General features: G+C 48.7%; 2 protein-coding genes across 3 annotated transcripts; one reads left to right on the forward strand and one right to left on the reverse strand.

Annotated features, from left to right (window-relative positions):
- The first annotated feature begins 7,988 nt into the window (after positions 1–7,988).
- Positions 7,989–10,880, forward strand: LOC123150248 (U-box domain-containing protein 35). The gene is made up of 4 exons (XM_044570082.1): positions 7,989–8,454; positions 9,867–9,985; positions 10,107–10,222; positions 10,323–10,880. Exons 1-4 carry the CDS (start codon positions 8,145–8,147, stop codon positions 10,609–10,611), a joined length of 834 nt encoding a protein of 277 aa, XP_044426017.1. The 5' UTR covers positions 7,989–8,144; the 3' UTR covers positions 10,612–10,880.
- Positions 10,881–11,331: 451 nt separating this feature from the next.
- On the reverse strand, positions 11,332–15,125 carry LOC123150247 (protein kinase G11A). Of its 2 annotated transcripts, none has more exons than XM_044570079.1 (3): positions 14,742–15,125; positions 12,902–13,851; positions 11,332–12,411 (listed from the first exon to the last, which is right to left on the reverse strand). In XM_044570079.1, the coding sequence occupies exons 2-3, from the start codon at positions 13,756–13,758 to the stop codon at positions 11,532–11,534; spliced, it is 1,737 nt and encodes a 578-aa protein (XP_044426014.1). In that variant the 5' UTR covers positions 13,759–13,851; positions 14,742–15,125; the 3' UTR covers positions 11,332–11,531. The 2 variants fall into 2 exon arrangements, with proteins under 2 accessions (XP_044426014.1, XP_044426015.1); XM_044570080.1 differs by lacking the exon at positions 14,742–15,125 and adding an exon at positions 14,006–14,284.
- Positions 15,126–16,688: the final 1,563 nt, after the last annotated feature.

Here is a 16,688-nt window from a genome sequence, read left to right on the forward strand (position 1 = left end):
ATATCATGATAAATGTTTATTATTCATGCTAGAATTGTATTAACCGGAAACATAATACATGTGTGAATACATAGACAAACAGAGTGTCACTAGTATGCCTCTACTTGACTAGCTCGTTGATCAAAGATGGTTATGTTTCCTAACCATAGACATGAGTTGTCATTTGATTAACGGGATCACATCATTAGGAGAATGATGTGATTGACTTGACCCATTCCGTTAGCATAGCACTTGATCGTTTAGTTTGTTGCTATTGCTTTCTTCATGACTTATACATGTTCCTATGACTATGAGATTATGCAACTCCCGTTTACCGGAGGAACACTTTGTGTGCTACCAAACGTCACAACGTAACTGGGTGATTATAAAGGTGCTCTACAGGTGTCTCCGAAGGTACTTGTTGGGTTGGCGTATTTCGAGATTAGGATTTGTCACTCCGATTGTCGGAGAGGTATCTCTGGGCCCTCTCGGTAATGCACATCACTTAAGCCTTGCAAGCATTGCAACTAATGAGTTAGTTGCGGGATGATGTATTACGGAACGAGTAAAGAGACTTGCCGGTAACGAGATTGAACTAGGTATTGAGATACCGACGATCGAATCTCGGGCAAGTAACATACCGATGACAAAGGGAACAACGTATGTTGTTATGCGGTTTGACCGATAAAGATCTTCGTAGAATATGTAGGAGCCAATATGAGCATCCAGGTTCCGCTATTGGTTATTGACCGGAGACGTGTCTCGGTCATGTCTACATAGTTCTCGAACCCGTAGGGTCCGCACGCTTAAAGTTCGATGACGGTTATATTATGAGTTTATGTGTTTTGATATACCGAAGGAGTTCGGAGTCCCGGATGAGATCGGGGACATGACGAGGAGTCTCGAAATGGTCGAGACGTAAAGATCGATATATTGGACGACTATATTCGGACATCAGAAAGGTTCCGAGTGATTTGGGTATTTTCGGGAGTACCGGGGAGTTACGGGAATTCGTATTGGACCTTAATGGGCCATACGGGAAAGGATAGAAAGGCCTCAAAGGGTGGCCGCACCCCTCCCCATGGGCTGGTCCGAATTGGACTAGGGAGGGGGGCGCCCTCTTCCTTCCTTCCCCTTTTCCCTTCCCTTTCCTTCCCTCCTACTCCTACTACTTGGAAGGGCTCCTAGTTCTACTAGGAAAGGGGGGAATCCTACTCCCGGTGGGAGTAGGACTCCCCTAGGGCACGCCATAGAGAGGGCCGGCCCTCCCCCTCCTCCACTCCTTTATATACGGGGGCAGGGGGGCATCCCAAAGACACAACAATTGGTCGTTTGATCTTTTAGCCGTGTGCGGTGCCCCCCCTCCACCATAGTCCACCTTGATATTACTATAGCGGTGCTTAGGCGAAGCCCTGCGTCGGTAGAACATCAACATCGTCACCACGCTGTCGTGCTGACGAAACTCTCCCTCAATACTCGGCTGGATCGGAGTTCGAGGGACGTCATTGGGCTGAACGTGTGCAGAACTCGGAGGTGTCGTGCGTTCGGTTCTTGATCGGTCGGATCATGAAGACGTACGACTACATCAACCGTGTTGTGCTAACGCTTCCGCTTTCGGTCTACGAGGGTACGTAGACAACACTCTCCCCTCTCGTTGCTATGCATCACCATGATCTTGCGTGTGCGTAGGAATTTTTTTGAAATTACTATGTTCCCCAACAGCGCCAACAGCCTTGCAACTGGCAAGCTATTCGGCATCTACTTCCAGTCGGGTTTTCGTCATGCGGCGGTAAGAAATTATATGAAATATAATAACTATTTTATTTTTGGTGTTGGCATTACTGCATTGTGTCATTTTGCTTATTTTACACAGATCGTCTCATGCAATGTGAGGTTGAAATTCAACAAGCTGACAGGAGACACTGTGACATTTGAGGCTCCTAGGGGGCGTACACTATGGAGGTCGAGAAAGGACGCAATATGTCGCATATTGGAGGAGATGGATGGGCCCGTTTCGTCGCTCGCATGCGTCTTACTGGTGGTGAGTTGATCAGCTTCTCCTTCAGAGCAGAAAGACCCAAGCTGGCTGTCATTTATCTCAACCTGGTGGAAGATGATGAAGATGACGAAGATGATGAAGATGATGAACATAATGAGGACCCACTCGATGAAGATGATGAGGACCCACTTCATGAAGCCATCGTAGCTCAAAGAACAAGGATGAGCGAGGAGGAGGTGTCCAACCTGTGGGACATAATTCCGCCACGTGCTGACTTTGTCGGGGTGCCATTCGTGACCCGCCTGACAAATACCATGGTTGATCGACATGATATGGTATGTTATACTTACAAATGCAAATTATCCGATGAAATACTTAGTGTACAGTCCAATGATATGGTATGTTGTGTGGAATCTAGTCGATGATATGTTTTAGTGTAGAGTTCGATCACATGCTTATTAGTGTAGAATCTAAGGAAACTATTAATAGTGTAGATAATCCATATGTACTTATTTGCGCGGCTATTTATTAATTGAAATGTTTTTCTTATTCAGAAATTGGCAAAGAGCATATCTGTGAGTTATGGTATCAAGCCTGATGAAGAAGGCTCAGCTGGACTACGCCTTACTGCAAGGGGCTCCGTCACAACCTGTACTTACCGCGTGGACACGGACGGTCGCACACACTTAAACTCGGTTGGGTGGAAGAAATTCCACGATGGCAAGAATCTTCGTGTTGTACAGGCCATCCTAATTACTATCAGGAACACCAACTGCCCAGGCTTGAGGATGATGATTGTCTTCGATATCATCTAGCACTACATATGTGTGTGTGGATATATCATCTAGAACTACATATGTGTGTGTGGCTATATCATCTAGAACTACATATGATGATCGTTGTCGATATCATCTAGAACTACATATGATGATCGCGATTGATATGACCTTGTACTGCTTGAGGATGCATGTTGACTATGCATGAAATTGTTATCTAGTACTCCTTTCATTCCAAATTACTCGTCGTGGTTTGAACTAAAACCACGACGAGTAATTTGGAACGAAGGGAGTACTACCCAGTAATGGTTTATGAATTTGATATCTACTAGCAGTACCTAGTATCTAGTATCTGAAAGGGAAACTGGAAGGGAAAGGGGTACGGGGGGGGGGGGGGAATGATGAAAGATATAGCAGTAGCGAGGGACTGCGAAATCGCTACAGCTAAGTAATAGTAGCGCGTTCATAAAAAGCGCTGCTGATATCGTCAACAGTAGTAGCACGGGTAAGGACCACGCTACTACTATAAGTTAGCTGTACCGCCTTATTAGTAGCGCGGCCATCCGCGCTGCTGCTAGCCTCAAAACCCGCGCTACTACTAGGGTTTTCCCTAGTAGTGGTTGTTTTCCTCTGTTTGCCATGCCCTTTCTCAATGATGCATGCCTATTTGGATTTGATGGATTCAGAATATACACTACTTGATTTGGCTTTTTCAACCGAAGCACTTTCATGTTTCGAATCATCCTTCTTTTCATTGATTCTACCAATTGGCAATGCTTCTTTTATTTGAGCCAATTCTTTTTCTGTTTGCAAAATTGGCTTTAAGTTTTTTCTCAACTTTAGCCCACTCCGGATATGATTGCTCCCCCAATGCTTTTAGATTCTTTCGGCAATGACAGATGGGTGTTGCCGAAACTTTGCAATTGTGTAGGGGTGTTCCTTCTGATGGCGACGAGCCCCGGCTCGGTCTTCATTGCGACGAGCCCCGGTTCGGGCTTCGGCTTGACGACACGGGAGGAGGGAGGAGAGGGGCCACCACGGGTGCGCTGCCCGAGCTGCGTCTCCACGGGCTCGGCCTTGACCGGGGCGAGCGCCGGTGACCCGGAGGAGCGGGAGGAGGAGGAGGAGGAGAAGCCGCCCGCCATGTGCCTTGACAGCCAAGAAGAGTTGCCGCTCCGGTGGGGGGCCGGGGCCGCCTGGTACTCGCGCGGCGGCTCGTTGCCGCCCTCGAGGTGCTCGAGGACGGCATGGAGCGTGCGCCCGAGGATGCCCACCACAGGCGGCGGCCGTCGGTGTTGTATCGGCCCCTCACTGGCGCGTTGTTGGTGGAGGCGAGCTGCTCCTTGTGGCGGCGCCGGAAGTACGCCGTCCACCAAGCGTGGTTGTCGGCGACGTACTCCGGTAGGCCCCGCACCTTCTCCGGTAGGGACGCCTGAACGCGCGCGATCTCACTGTGGCGGCGGTCGACGTCGGTGGGCGGCGGGGGGACGGGGACGCCTCCGGCGCTCAGCCTCCATGAGCCCAGCACGCGCATGTCAGGCGGCGCCGGGTAGTTTGCCTCGTGGAGGAGGTACGCCTCCCACTCGTTAAGGTGGCGGCGACCGAAGCCGTTGACCGTCGCTCCGTCGCCGGGGAATCGATGGGCTATCGGCGGTGGCTGCAGACAGGGAGAGAGGTGGGCGGGGGGAGATGGGTCGACGATGGCGAGAGAGGGACTGCGGCGAGGGGTGTGCGGCCAGAGGCGAGGGAGAGCGGTACTTATAGCGGCGGGTGGGCGGCGAGCGGGCAGCAACCTTGTGGACACGTGGCGGCATGCCTTCACAGCGTCGCCCATGAGGAATCAATGGAAGGCTGACCGGTAGCAGCCTTCGCATTGATTCCCCGCGAGAAAACGAGACGATGAGGACGACGAACGTGCCTAGTCGCTGACTCGACTGGTCCACCAGTCTTTCGTGCCAAAAAAGTTTTTATGGGCGTCCCTCAACGCGTCAGGTTTGGTCTAGGTCCGCCGGCGTCAAATTCGGTCCTAAGCGACGGAAAGTGGACTTCTGAAGATGCGATTGGACCCTTTTTTTCTCGCCGGCGATAAGAAAAAGGCCTTGGGGGAGGGAGGGAAGGGGCTGATGTGGTGGTGTGGGGGGAGGGGGGCATGCTCTTATACCCTGTTTTCAGTTCCAAAAAATAAAAGGACTTACCCTGTGTTGCCAAGCCATAGGCGGTCACGGCGGACGATTCAAAGGCGTCAGCTGGCCCTCCCACCCCTTTGACCCCGGCGCAGCCCCGCGTCGCCATCGCCACCGGAAGGGATCCGACCGAGATCCCCCGGCATATTCCCCTCCTGGTCCACGCTGGCCCTGCAATAATCTGCGTTACAGTAATCTTGCCCCGTATACTACTCGATAATGTGCGTCATCTCCTTCTGCCATGCAGTAGCTCGACTCAACAACGTGTTCCGGTGCACTGTCGGGAACCGGCCTACTCAACACATGTCAACCAGCTCCGTTCAATAGTTCGTGTAACCACACGCACGACTAAATTAATTGACATGTCCGGTTGACAATATACTCTCTCCGTTTCTTTTAATCCGTATATAAGGTTAGGTCAAAGTCAAGCTTTATAAAATTTGATTAACTTTATATGAAAAAATATAAACATTTACAATATAAAATTAATATTATCAGATGCACCATGAAACGTATTTTTATACTATATAGTTTTAGTATTGTAGATTTCATATTTTTTAATATAAATTTGATCAAACTTTATGTAGTTTGACTTTGACCCAATCTTATATTCTGAGTAAAAAGAAACGGAGGGAGTATGTTTCAGGAATTAAAATTCGTGCAAATACACACACGAGCGCACATCCTATTCCTATGAGTATCTTTATAAAAAATTGAGTTGGCATATCATTTTAGAATTGATAAAGTTATCACATACATCTTCACAGTCGACGGAAACATTTTCTCTCATTGAAAGATCATCTCTAAAAAGATGACAAAAAAATACAAGCATCAATATCAGGTCTAGTATTTGAACCATGTGAGCTGATTTCGTCACAGAAAAACTAACCATCTGAGCTAAGCTCAATTCGCCGCGCCGTTAGAGCAACTCCAAAGGGTTGACCCATTTCGTCCGTCTGCGTCCGTTTGGATCGACGCGGATAAAAATGACGGCCCAACGCGCCGACCCAAACCCAAATCACGTCCACTTCGCGTCCGTGCCAACGCATTTGTGGCTCAAATTTGCGTACCAAATGCGTCGGCGGGGACGCCGAACGGACGCCACGAGCGCCTTCTCGCTGTCCGCCGCGTCCCCACCTGGCGGCCGCCCAACTACCCGCTGCCCACGCGGTCAGCTTGATTTATGACCACGTGCACACGCGTCAGCGATGGCGGTCATCCTTTTTTAAGCCGGCCATGCGGCGGGGCCGTCCTCATCCACTTCCAGTCATCTCCGTCCCCATCTGGCCAACCCCCCCCCCCCGTCGGCGACAACCCTAGCCACCGCCAATATGGGCATGTTCTCCGGCATCGGCAGCGGCAGGAAGCGCAAGGCCCCCGCCCGCCATTCCCCCGCCCTCCCGTCACCGCTGCGCGCTCCCCGGTAGAGGCAGCGCATCAATGTGCCGGTGCACCAGGCGGAGTGGCATTGGCAGCACCGTCTGCCGTACCCCGACGCCACGCTGCTGCATGTCTGGCATTTGGATCCGGAGAGGATCCCAGTGCTGGTCGCGCCACGGCCAGCGAGGGCCCATGCGGAGGAGGTGCGGCGCCGGTGGGCGGTGCTTACGCCGGAGCAGCACGCCAACCCGGACTACGCCTTCGACTCGCCGAGCTGGGCTCGTTGGTTTGCCTTCGAGCATGAGGAGGTGAGGCGACGCGGCGTCCGCGGCGTCGACCGCAGCCTGCCGCCGTCCCAGCTCGTCGTCCGCGACGAGGACCAGGAGGCCGAGGCCGCCTACCAGGCGGCCATTAAGGAGAGCGAGGAGGAGGAGCAATGGAGGGAGTTGGAGGAGGCGGCATTCCAAGCTGCCATGGCGGAGGCCATGGCCCTCTCCATGGCGGGCGACTGTGTAGTGTCGCGAGTGTCCCCGCCGTCCCCGCCCAAAGCCGCGTCGGAGGAGCCGTCCCCCCTCGAGCGCTACTCGTGGACCGGAGTAGTGCGCGGGTGGGTCAGCGCTCCGCCGATCTGGCTCAGGGCCAGCTGCTCGAGCGCGAGGCCGAGGAAGAGGCACGCCAGACCCAGGCAGCGGCGGTGCTGCCCGCGGCGGCACAGCCCGACATCGCCGCCCTTTGAAACACGGCGTTCCCCTGGGCCGGCCTTGCGTCGACGCTGATCGATCTCACCGGCCCCGACGCAGACGCCCACGACGAGGAGGACGAGAACGCTTAGGGCAGCGCGCCATCGTCTAGTTTTCAATTTTTTGATGTTTAATTAATGTAACATGGACTATCGTCGGGCTTTGTGGCCGGCTTTTATGTTTAATTAAATACTTGTTTTATTTTTGAAATGCTTAAACGTTTTTTATTTCCGCGCCGATAAAAATGGATCGGGCCGGTGTTGGGCGCTCGCGCCGGCCCAAACGCGATAGCGGACGTTTGTGTTCGTCGGACCGACCTACACAGACAAAAAGCGCATAAAAATGCCGTCCGTTTGGGTCGTCCATTGAAGTTGCTCTTATTGATTAGTTGATTTTTGACCTTTTCTATTCATGATCATCCACCTTGTTCTTCATACCATACACGTTTGTGCCCTATCAAAGGGCATCAGTCTGCAGCAACTCGTAAATTAAAGGGATTTTTGTATTCGTATCCCTAGTTGGGTCACGCTCGACTGATTTGCCCCTATTTTTTCAATAATTACGGTTTTGTCCAGCTCACTTCACTCGCCTTGTGTTTTTGCCTTTCCGGGATGGTTCTGACCAATGAGCAGTCGCCACGTGGCGAACCGTGATTGGTCGGAACCGCCCCAGAAGGGCAAAAACACATGTCAAGTGAAGTGAGTTGGGCAAAACCGTAATTGCTGAAAAAATAGGGGCAAATTAGTCGAGCGTGACCCAACTAGGGGCACGAATACAATTGTTCCTAAATTAAAAGGTATCAGAATATGCCACCGCCTAATCTCTACACATAGGTTTAGAAAATAACAAAAATTATGCCAGTATTAGAAGAAAAAAATAGTATAGCAATCTTCAGGAAAAAGTCAAACTAGAACATACACACACGACCCCCTCCAGCTGGCCACATTGAGACGAAACAGAGCACACAAAGCCCTCCTCCTCCCTTCGTCTCCGTTGCTCCATCCCATTCCCAAGCTCCATACTCCACCACGAGCTAGCTAGTACTGCTGTCCTGTCAGGGAGGCCGACCGGCCAAGAAGATCGAGGCATGGCCGAGGCCATCCGGGACGATCATCGCGGCGCGGTCGACGACGACACCGGCCTGCGCCCGACCAACAACGGCGACAGCACGTGGGAGATAGAGGAGCTGGAGCCGGACGACCGGACGGCCGGACCGCCTCCTCCCCCTCCTCCCGGGGCAGCGGCCACCTCCGACGCCGACGACGTGTACGTGGCGGTGGGCAAGGGTGGGTCCAGCATGGCGGCGCTGTCGTGGGCGCTGACGCAGCTCGCGAGGCCGCGGAGCTTCGTCTACCTCGTGCACGTCTTCCCCGTCGTCGCCACCATCCCCACCCCATGTAATCAAGCAACCCTCTTCTCCCCCTTTCCTACCTCCTGAATCAAACATGTTCACCTTAGCATTGCGAGATCGATGAAGCTACCTTATTACTAGTTGCCTCCATGAAGTAACAATCAGAACACTAACGATTTTGCAACATGAATGTACAAATAGTGATGATCTAAACGCTCTTATATTTTTTTACGGAGGGAGTAAAAGTTAAAAAGTTACTGGTAATCAAAGTGTCACGTTAAGATCGACGGCTAACATTCCAAAACAGTTGGTAAGAACACAGTAGAAACAAGTCTGGTCTTGGATCGACCACCAATGGCCAATGGGTCCCAGCAACGTTCACATAGACAAGGGATTGGCTGGCAAGGGGTGGTTGCAAACAAGGTCATGATCTTGGACTGGTCTCTAGAGGATTTGGAATTGTATGATTGGAACTTTCAAAGGCGGCACCGCCAGTCCACCACACCTGGCTGTTAGGGGTTTTGGAGCTGCCGTGAAGAATAACGATTGAAAAAGTCGGCCCGTCGCGGAGCTGCAATCGAGGAAGTTCTAAACTGTTGTTGATGCTGACCTAGGTTTTCATGGACTGATCTGTTCGGACTCACACTTTTCAGTGTTAATTATACTGACTAGGTGGACATGGTGTTTTCCCAAGAACAGTTACTTGGTTAATTTGATGCTGATAGCTATCAGGTTTTTGCTTAAAAGGAGATTAGGGTTCTCATCTTACATCTCCATTTTTTTCTTTTGCCGAAGTATATGTCCAATGATAGCCACAAAAGGGAGAGAATGAATGCTTTTGGTAGACCTTGTAGAGAAAAGGCATAGTGCTTGTGCCAGGTATCATTTTCCAAGTATATATTCTCAACAATCATTTTATGAAAAAAAAAAATCTCAGCTATCAGATCAAACTTTTTAGCTCAAGGCTGAATGATATGTGGAGTATATAGGATGCCAAACTTTAGGCGTTAGGTTCCTATGCCGGGGAGAGTGGGGCGCATACCAGTCTCTGATGTTAGCCTGCCACTGAAGTGTGAACAATCCAAAACAATAAGATTCCTTTCTTGATATATAGCTTCATCTTCTCTTTTTTTTTTGAGGGCGTATATAGCTTCATCCTTCTTATACACGATAACCCGATAGAGGCTTTCAACAGCTATTTATACACATATTTGTTTGTAAACCATTACACCTTTTTATCTATATATCACGAGGTCCAAGAGACAAATATGTCGATTTTTTTAATTCTTTTTGGCGTTAGTTTTTTTTCTTTCTACGTGTGGTTTAATAGTTATGTCCTGAATATCAGAGTTTTCTGAATGTAATCATTTGACTACTGAACAGCAACAAAGATTTAGTTAAAAGGCGTCTTTATGTTGTGAGGAATCTGACACATGTGGCAACAATTTTCTGAAATAGTAGGAATGATGCCTAAGAGACAAGCAACCCCAGAGCAAGTAGAAACTTACATGAACCAAGAGAGATCCAAGAGGAGAGAGATGCTGCAAAAATTTCTGGAGCACTGTCGCAACTTTCAGGTAAACTGGCTGCATCAGTTCTTTGCAAATTCTTTTTTGCTTCCTGCCGCGCTTTGAGCTAGCAGCATCTGGACGCCAAATTTCATACTAGTAAAATTCCATTCTTGCAAATTATGTTCAGGTTAACGTCGATGTGTACCTCATCGAGAGTGATCAAATCGCCGATGCCGTCGCTGAACTTATCCCTGTTCTGAATATAAAGCAGCTAGTACTCGGGGTTGCAAAATCCAACTTGCGGTGAGGTCTAATATACCATGAAGGATGAAAATCAGCAGGATTTCAACTATTTTCTTCAATTTGGAAAATAATATGTGTACTTAATTTTGAATGGACACAGGAAGTTGAAGAAAGGGAACACAATAGCAGGACAGATACAGAAGAATGCACCTCTCTACTGCAAAGTCAAGATTGTCTGTGATGACAAAGAAGTTGCAGTGGCGACGGCTGCTGATCCGACGCCACCATTTTCACCTTCCCCTGTAAATAACAACAGCAGATCTCGCACCCCGACACCGCCATCATCTACGCCAAATAGCGATAGCATAGAGGCAGTTGATGGCAAAAATGATAGCAAAACCAAAGAAAGAAGGAAGATTCCCAAGTTTCTCAGGTGCCTGTCATCCTGATTGCTGTTTCAGTCACTTTCACAGCTGGAATGCTGTATGCGCCATCTTCAGGTAGCAAAAAGTTTGTGATTAAAAGTTTTGTCATATTTTGAATTTTAAACTTCTCGATCCATGATGTACAAATGAGATGATTTACCGTACATGGAGCTTTTCAGCGTATCTCTGTGGGGTTCTTTCTTATTTTATTTTATTTATTTTGTAATGAAGCCTTGTACTTAATTGTAGTGGTTATGGAGCTACATGAAAAAATGCATTTGCATTTGGAAACATACAGATGATATAGATGCACCTGTGGCCTAAGACTTCATAAACATTTTGCAGAACGTGCATAACTGGACAGAGAAGATGGTTAGGTAGAAGTTGTAGCCAATCATTTAGTAGCATAATTGTTGATAGGGAGCATCTGTGCTATATTAGGACAAATCAGTGAGCTCAGCAACTTATAAAAAGTTAAATAACGTCATCAGTGCCTTAGTGCAAGTTGACATGCACATGATTACCCTACTTCAATCAAACACTATTTCAGCAAGACTTGTCGCCTGAATGTGATTCAGATCGTGCACACAATGATGCAGCCATCAGTGTGAGCAACAGCAATGACCAAGCAGGTAAAAACACCGCATAGTCCCCAACAAAACAAGGCTTGCTGACAGTAATAACTTTTTTTACGACAGCATACGCTGTACAAAACTGAGCTTAATTCTGCACACTGCACGAAGATTTCAACTCACAAAGATTAGCGACTTCAAAACTTATGGAGGAATATAAATTTGAAACTTCCATTCGTTCACTACAAAACAGGAAATAGGTTGACAGACACAAAAATCTACATACGACTCATCTGTCAGACACATACATGCGGAAAGCCTACAACCTCTAATTATGCAAAACAAATGGGAAAAAAAAGAACATTCTGTTCACTAAAAGAAATCAAACTCTAAATAGTTATCCGAGCCTTTCTGGGATGCACCAGTAGGTGCTGCACTAGCCTCAGATGTTGACACTGGCAGCTTTGTAGTCTGCCTCTCAATCTCAACAGGCTTCGGAACCTCTGGAGGGCTCGCACAGCGTATCAACGCCCAATTCACACCCTCAAAAAATGGATGCTGTTTTATCTCGGTGGCGCCACGCTTACAACCCAATCGTTGTTGGGGCTCCTTAACAAGTAGGCCCCTTATTAAATCTCTTGCTGAGAAGCTCACAAATGGGTATTCTGGGAAACGCAACGGCTGACCGATGACATTGAACAGAGTCGCTCGGTTACCTGAACCTTTGAAAGGTGTTTTGCCGAACAGAAGCTCGTATAAGAATATACCAAAGGTCCACCAGTCAACAGCACTGCCGTGGCCCTCACCTTTGATAATCTCAGGGGCCAAATACTCATGTGTGCCAACAAATGACATTGATCGCGCATCACTAGGTTCTGCCATGAGCTCGGGCCATGGACGGACCTGGTTGACAACTTCAGGCTTTGGCTTTCGATCTTTCTTCGACTTCGAGAAGAACCGAGGGCCAAAGCATGTTGTGGGAGCTGTGCACGATGGCTGTATCATGCAGGATGGCTCTGCACAAGCTGGTTGAACACAGTAGGCTTGGCTGCTCTTCCGAAGTGCTTCTGTTTCGGGATTGGATGACCTGATTAAAGTCGGGCTAACTGTACAGCGAAGGGAGAGGTCGAAGTCGGATAGCATGATGTGCCCGTCATCACGGACAAGAATGTTTTCAGGCTTCAGATCACGATATATGATACCGAGCATGTGCAAGTACTCCATAGCAAGGAGGATTTCTGCTACATAGAATCTGTGATTAAGAAGAAATGCAATATCGAATCAGTGTGCAGCAGTTTTTATTTAGTAGAAATAACTTGTAAGAAATACTAAAAAAGGTATTCACAACAATATTACTGGGATATTTATGTCGCTATATGTTGTATTTGCTTCATTTAATTTGATGCATGTTTAGTTCTGCTGCATGGATGTAATCTGAAGCAAAGTAGATGGGTTTTTTTAGCAGCAAATTAAATTTGCAAATGTTGCTTTCTCGTTGACAATTTCCACAAGATCATACGATATCTGGCCAATTAGCACATTACAGGCAATTTTTCATACATTCAGCTAACTTGAAACAGATAGTAACTTTCCGCTATTCTTGGCTTTGTTGCCACGATACATGGGAACACACAGAATCGGATGAACGCTATTGTTTAAAATACTAAGAAAATGCTGAATCCTAAAAGTCAAGAAGACAGTAAAGTATATTATGTACAGCGTAAAAGATGGATCAGACATACTTGACAGCTTGTTCTGGAAAATACTTGCCACGCTGTTTCTGTCGAAGTGTATGCAAGTCTCCCCCAGGGCAAAACTCCATAACCAGACATGAGAACTTGTCAGTCTCAAAGTGTGTGTACAGTGTTGGAAGAAAAGGATGATCCAAGCACTGTAAGATTTCCTTCTCAGTCTGGGCTCGAAGCAACTTCTTACGGCCTGTGAGTGATGCCTTGTCCATAACCTTCATTGCAAAATAGCTCTTGGTTCCAGTCAACTCTGAAAGATACACACTGCCGATGTCACCACAACCTAGCTTCTTCAATAGCTTAAAATGGCTGAGGCCAAGAATCCCATCTCTAGTCCTGATCATCTGGATTGCCTCCCACCGTGAATCATTTGCCTTGTGAGGCTTGCTGGTGCTACTAAAACTGCTGCACGCGCTTTCCTCGCTGACATCACTGCCTGTGCTCGGCCTGCATCGGCTACTAATACCTCTTTCTCCAGTCTCAGACCTTCCTGTCAACCTGGCACTTCCACTTGCACTAGCTGCACCATGATCCTTATCTACCGTCGAGTCTGATTTCACGTTTCCATCTGTGTTTCCATTTTCCACTGTATCCTTCTCATCATCTGCAGGAACCTTGCTGGATGTAACATCAACGGACTCATGTAGCTTGTGAGATGGTTTCTGGTCATTGGACTGGACTTCTTTGTTTGGACTGCTCGGGATAGCCGATTCGGGCAATTTTCTTGGCAAGCCTGTACTGGGTTTACTCGAACTGGTGAGATCCAGAGAGGAATCATTCTGAGAACACTGCTTCTTTTCTTCAGTGTTGGGGATTGTTGGGATGGTTTGGGGCATTGTCTTGGAAGTCATTGCTCTGACAACTGAAACCTGAACCCCAGATTGCAATACTACTGGTCAATCAAGGGTTTGAGCTTGGATGGACCACTGAAGTGCATTCCAAATCTGCAAAAGGAGCAAGAAAAATCTTATAAACCAAAGATAGATACATGCAGGCAATAATTGCATGACTACATGAGCCATCAACTCAAAGAGCAAAAGATCACCAACAGTCAACCATCACTCCCAAGCAAGATCAAGAAAGAACCTCCACACTCACCACTCAGATCCATCAACCTTCCCACCAAAGTGAGAGAGAAGTGAGTCCTGTCACAAGCCACAACTGGACTTAACAAAGTTATCACTTGAGAGTTCATGTCGCCCCTCCTATCCTAGTCCTATATATGGCACTGGCGAGGCCACTGAACCTGTCCAACCGCCCAGTAACTGTAATCATGCAACACTATGGATGCAGATGTAGCACTCCCCACTCGGGAATAAACAAGATTTGTTAGGGATCCGCAAAGAGCGGTGCCCTCTTTCTTTCTTTCTTTCCCATCAGAAAAGGAGAGGAAAGAAAAGCGGCTCCCAATCCCCCATCACCCACCCGAAAACGACGCCTTTAGCCCCTCGCAGGCGCATTTTACCACGATCGATTGGAAACGGTGCTGCAGGCGCATCAATGGCGTCCTTTACCGCCATCAATGGCGCCCTTTACTGTCACATCGAAACGCAGACTTTCTTGCAGAGAAAACCGAGGGAAAGCGGGAAATCATCATGGAGCCGGCAGGGGGTGCCACGCGCTTTCGGCTTTTGATCTGCGGAATGCGGAGGCACGGAATCTCGCGGTCGCTGCAGTAAAAAGAGTAAACGGCGGCGCGCATGAACGGCAGCGCAGATCTAAACATGGCCGGATCACGGTCCGGTAACGGCGGGAGGAAGAGGGACAAGAGCCGGAGATCGAAGCAGGGGAAATGCTGCCATGAAAGAACAAGAAAAGGTGCGAGAAATCTCACCGGAATGGCGTCGTCGTCGGGGCCTTGAGGGGTGGTAGATCTTCGCGCGTCCGGGGATGAGACAAAGAGGAAGGAGAAGGAAGGACGAGGAGCGCCCGGAGGAGGCGGATCGAGTCACGGGGTACCCGACCAAGGAGCTGCCTGTGGGCTCTCGTGCTGCGCGGCTCGGGAGTTGCGACGAGTGAGAGGTGGTGGGTCGTTGGAGGAGTGTATGCGCAGTAGTAGGAGTAGTAGTGGTGGTAAAGAGGGAAGGGGAGGCGCGCAGGAGGCGGAGAAAGGCGACGTGCCGGGCGCTGAAAGGCCAGCTTTCTCTTTCGTCCACGCTGAAATCGCTGTGGATTCGTTCGCGGAGGTGATGATTCTGTCGAAATTTTGGGGCTCCGGCTGATGGGGAGACGACGTGACGGGGTTATCCCAAAAATGACATGGATGGCCGCCCTCTGCATGGACCTTTGTGTCGGCACCCGGAGCTTGCAGCCGGGAGCAAGTTTCAGGTGGAGCAATCCAGCGACGTCGGAGATGCTCCCTCAGTCTCGACCTCGGTCCCCAATTACTCGTCTTAAAAATAGATGAACTCAATGTATGTAAAATTCAAAATATGTCAAAATACATTTATTTCTGCGACAAATAATTTGAGACGGGGGAAGTGTTGGAAATATGAGCAATTTATCGAATGATTTTATTAACAGAAATACTAGATAAAGCACGACTAGGATAGCAGTGATAAAACAAGTCATGCAATTTGACAAAGAAAAGGTAAACAACATCTTCATATATAAACTGTAACTAAACACATCTAAAGCAGATAGTATAGCAAGTTGCGTATATGAAACAGAGTCTAACATATCTAGGGCAAACATTATAAGAAGGAACTGTAGCAGGGCCTCTAATAGAAAGAGAAAGAACATGTACGGGACAGCAGCAGCAGAAGCGCCGGACTTGGGGTCGGTGTCCTCGCCAGCCATGTCGTCGAGGAGGTTGTCGACGTCGGGGAAGTAGTCGTCGGAGTCCGGGGCGTCCGTGACAAAGAAGTCAGTAGTCGTGCTGAGCGCTCCCCAAAAACCTTATCACCCTTCTCCCATACAGAACTCAAAGAGGTGGAGTTTCGGAGGCCTACTGTCCCGACCTGCAGTGGACGCCGCAAGCCGGGATGGGAAAGATCATAGCAGCAGCCCAGTGCTCAGGAACTTTGTGGTGAGAGGAAAAGGATCTTCTCGTGCGTATCTCTGAGAGGAGCGATCTCCCTTTTATAGGCGCAAGAGAAGGAGGCGAGAGGCTGCGCCAGGAGCTGAAGGGAACGAGGGAGACGAAACGAATAGGCAGCAGGCGAAGAGGTGTGTCGTTCGTATCCAATCTCCACTACAGCAAAACGTTTCAGCTTCCGCGTGACCTTTCGTATACCCGTCGTGCGTAATAAAAATTTAGACATCGGCTCGGCTCATTCCCACAACCCGCGGCACGTCGTGACGTGGCGTGGCGTGGCGAGGCGGTCGTCGGAGGAGTGTGCATGGATGTCTCTCTTGTTCTCATCCTCATACATGTGGAGAAAGAGCCTCCCTTATAAAGAGGTCCAACTCCCTCTAAACTAGCAATGTGGGGCTAAACTTTAGTTCTACCTCTTACCTTGCACGAATGGGTGCGTGGGCATCTAGGATTTATTAGAATTTTTCTGAAACTGCTAATGGGCTAGGCCCAAAATAGACAAAATTCCAGCAATTCCCCACCAGATCCCAAAGGCACGCAAAATTTGCCTTTGGTTCCAAAACACTGTTTTATATACCGGTACTGTAGTGGAGACTGTTAAGTTAAACTTCCACCTAAAACTCTAGACTATGATGAAGCTATGTACCTAGGGTAGGGTCATGGATCTATCCAACATACCCTCCCCAAGGACATCTCTAAAGGAACCAGGAGCATTCGAAGAAAAATCATCATTCACTCGACCAT

The sequence above is a fragment of the Triticum aestivum genome, chromosome 7A (genome assembly GCF_018294505.1).
Source record: "Triticum aestivum cultivar Chinese Spring chromosome 7A, IWGSC CS RefSeq v2.1, whole genome shotgun sequence".
NCBI lineage: Eukaryota > Viridiplantae > Streptophyta > Magnoliopsida > Poales > Poaceae > Triticum > Triticum aestivum.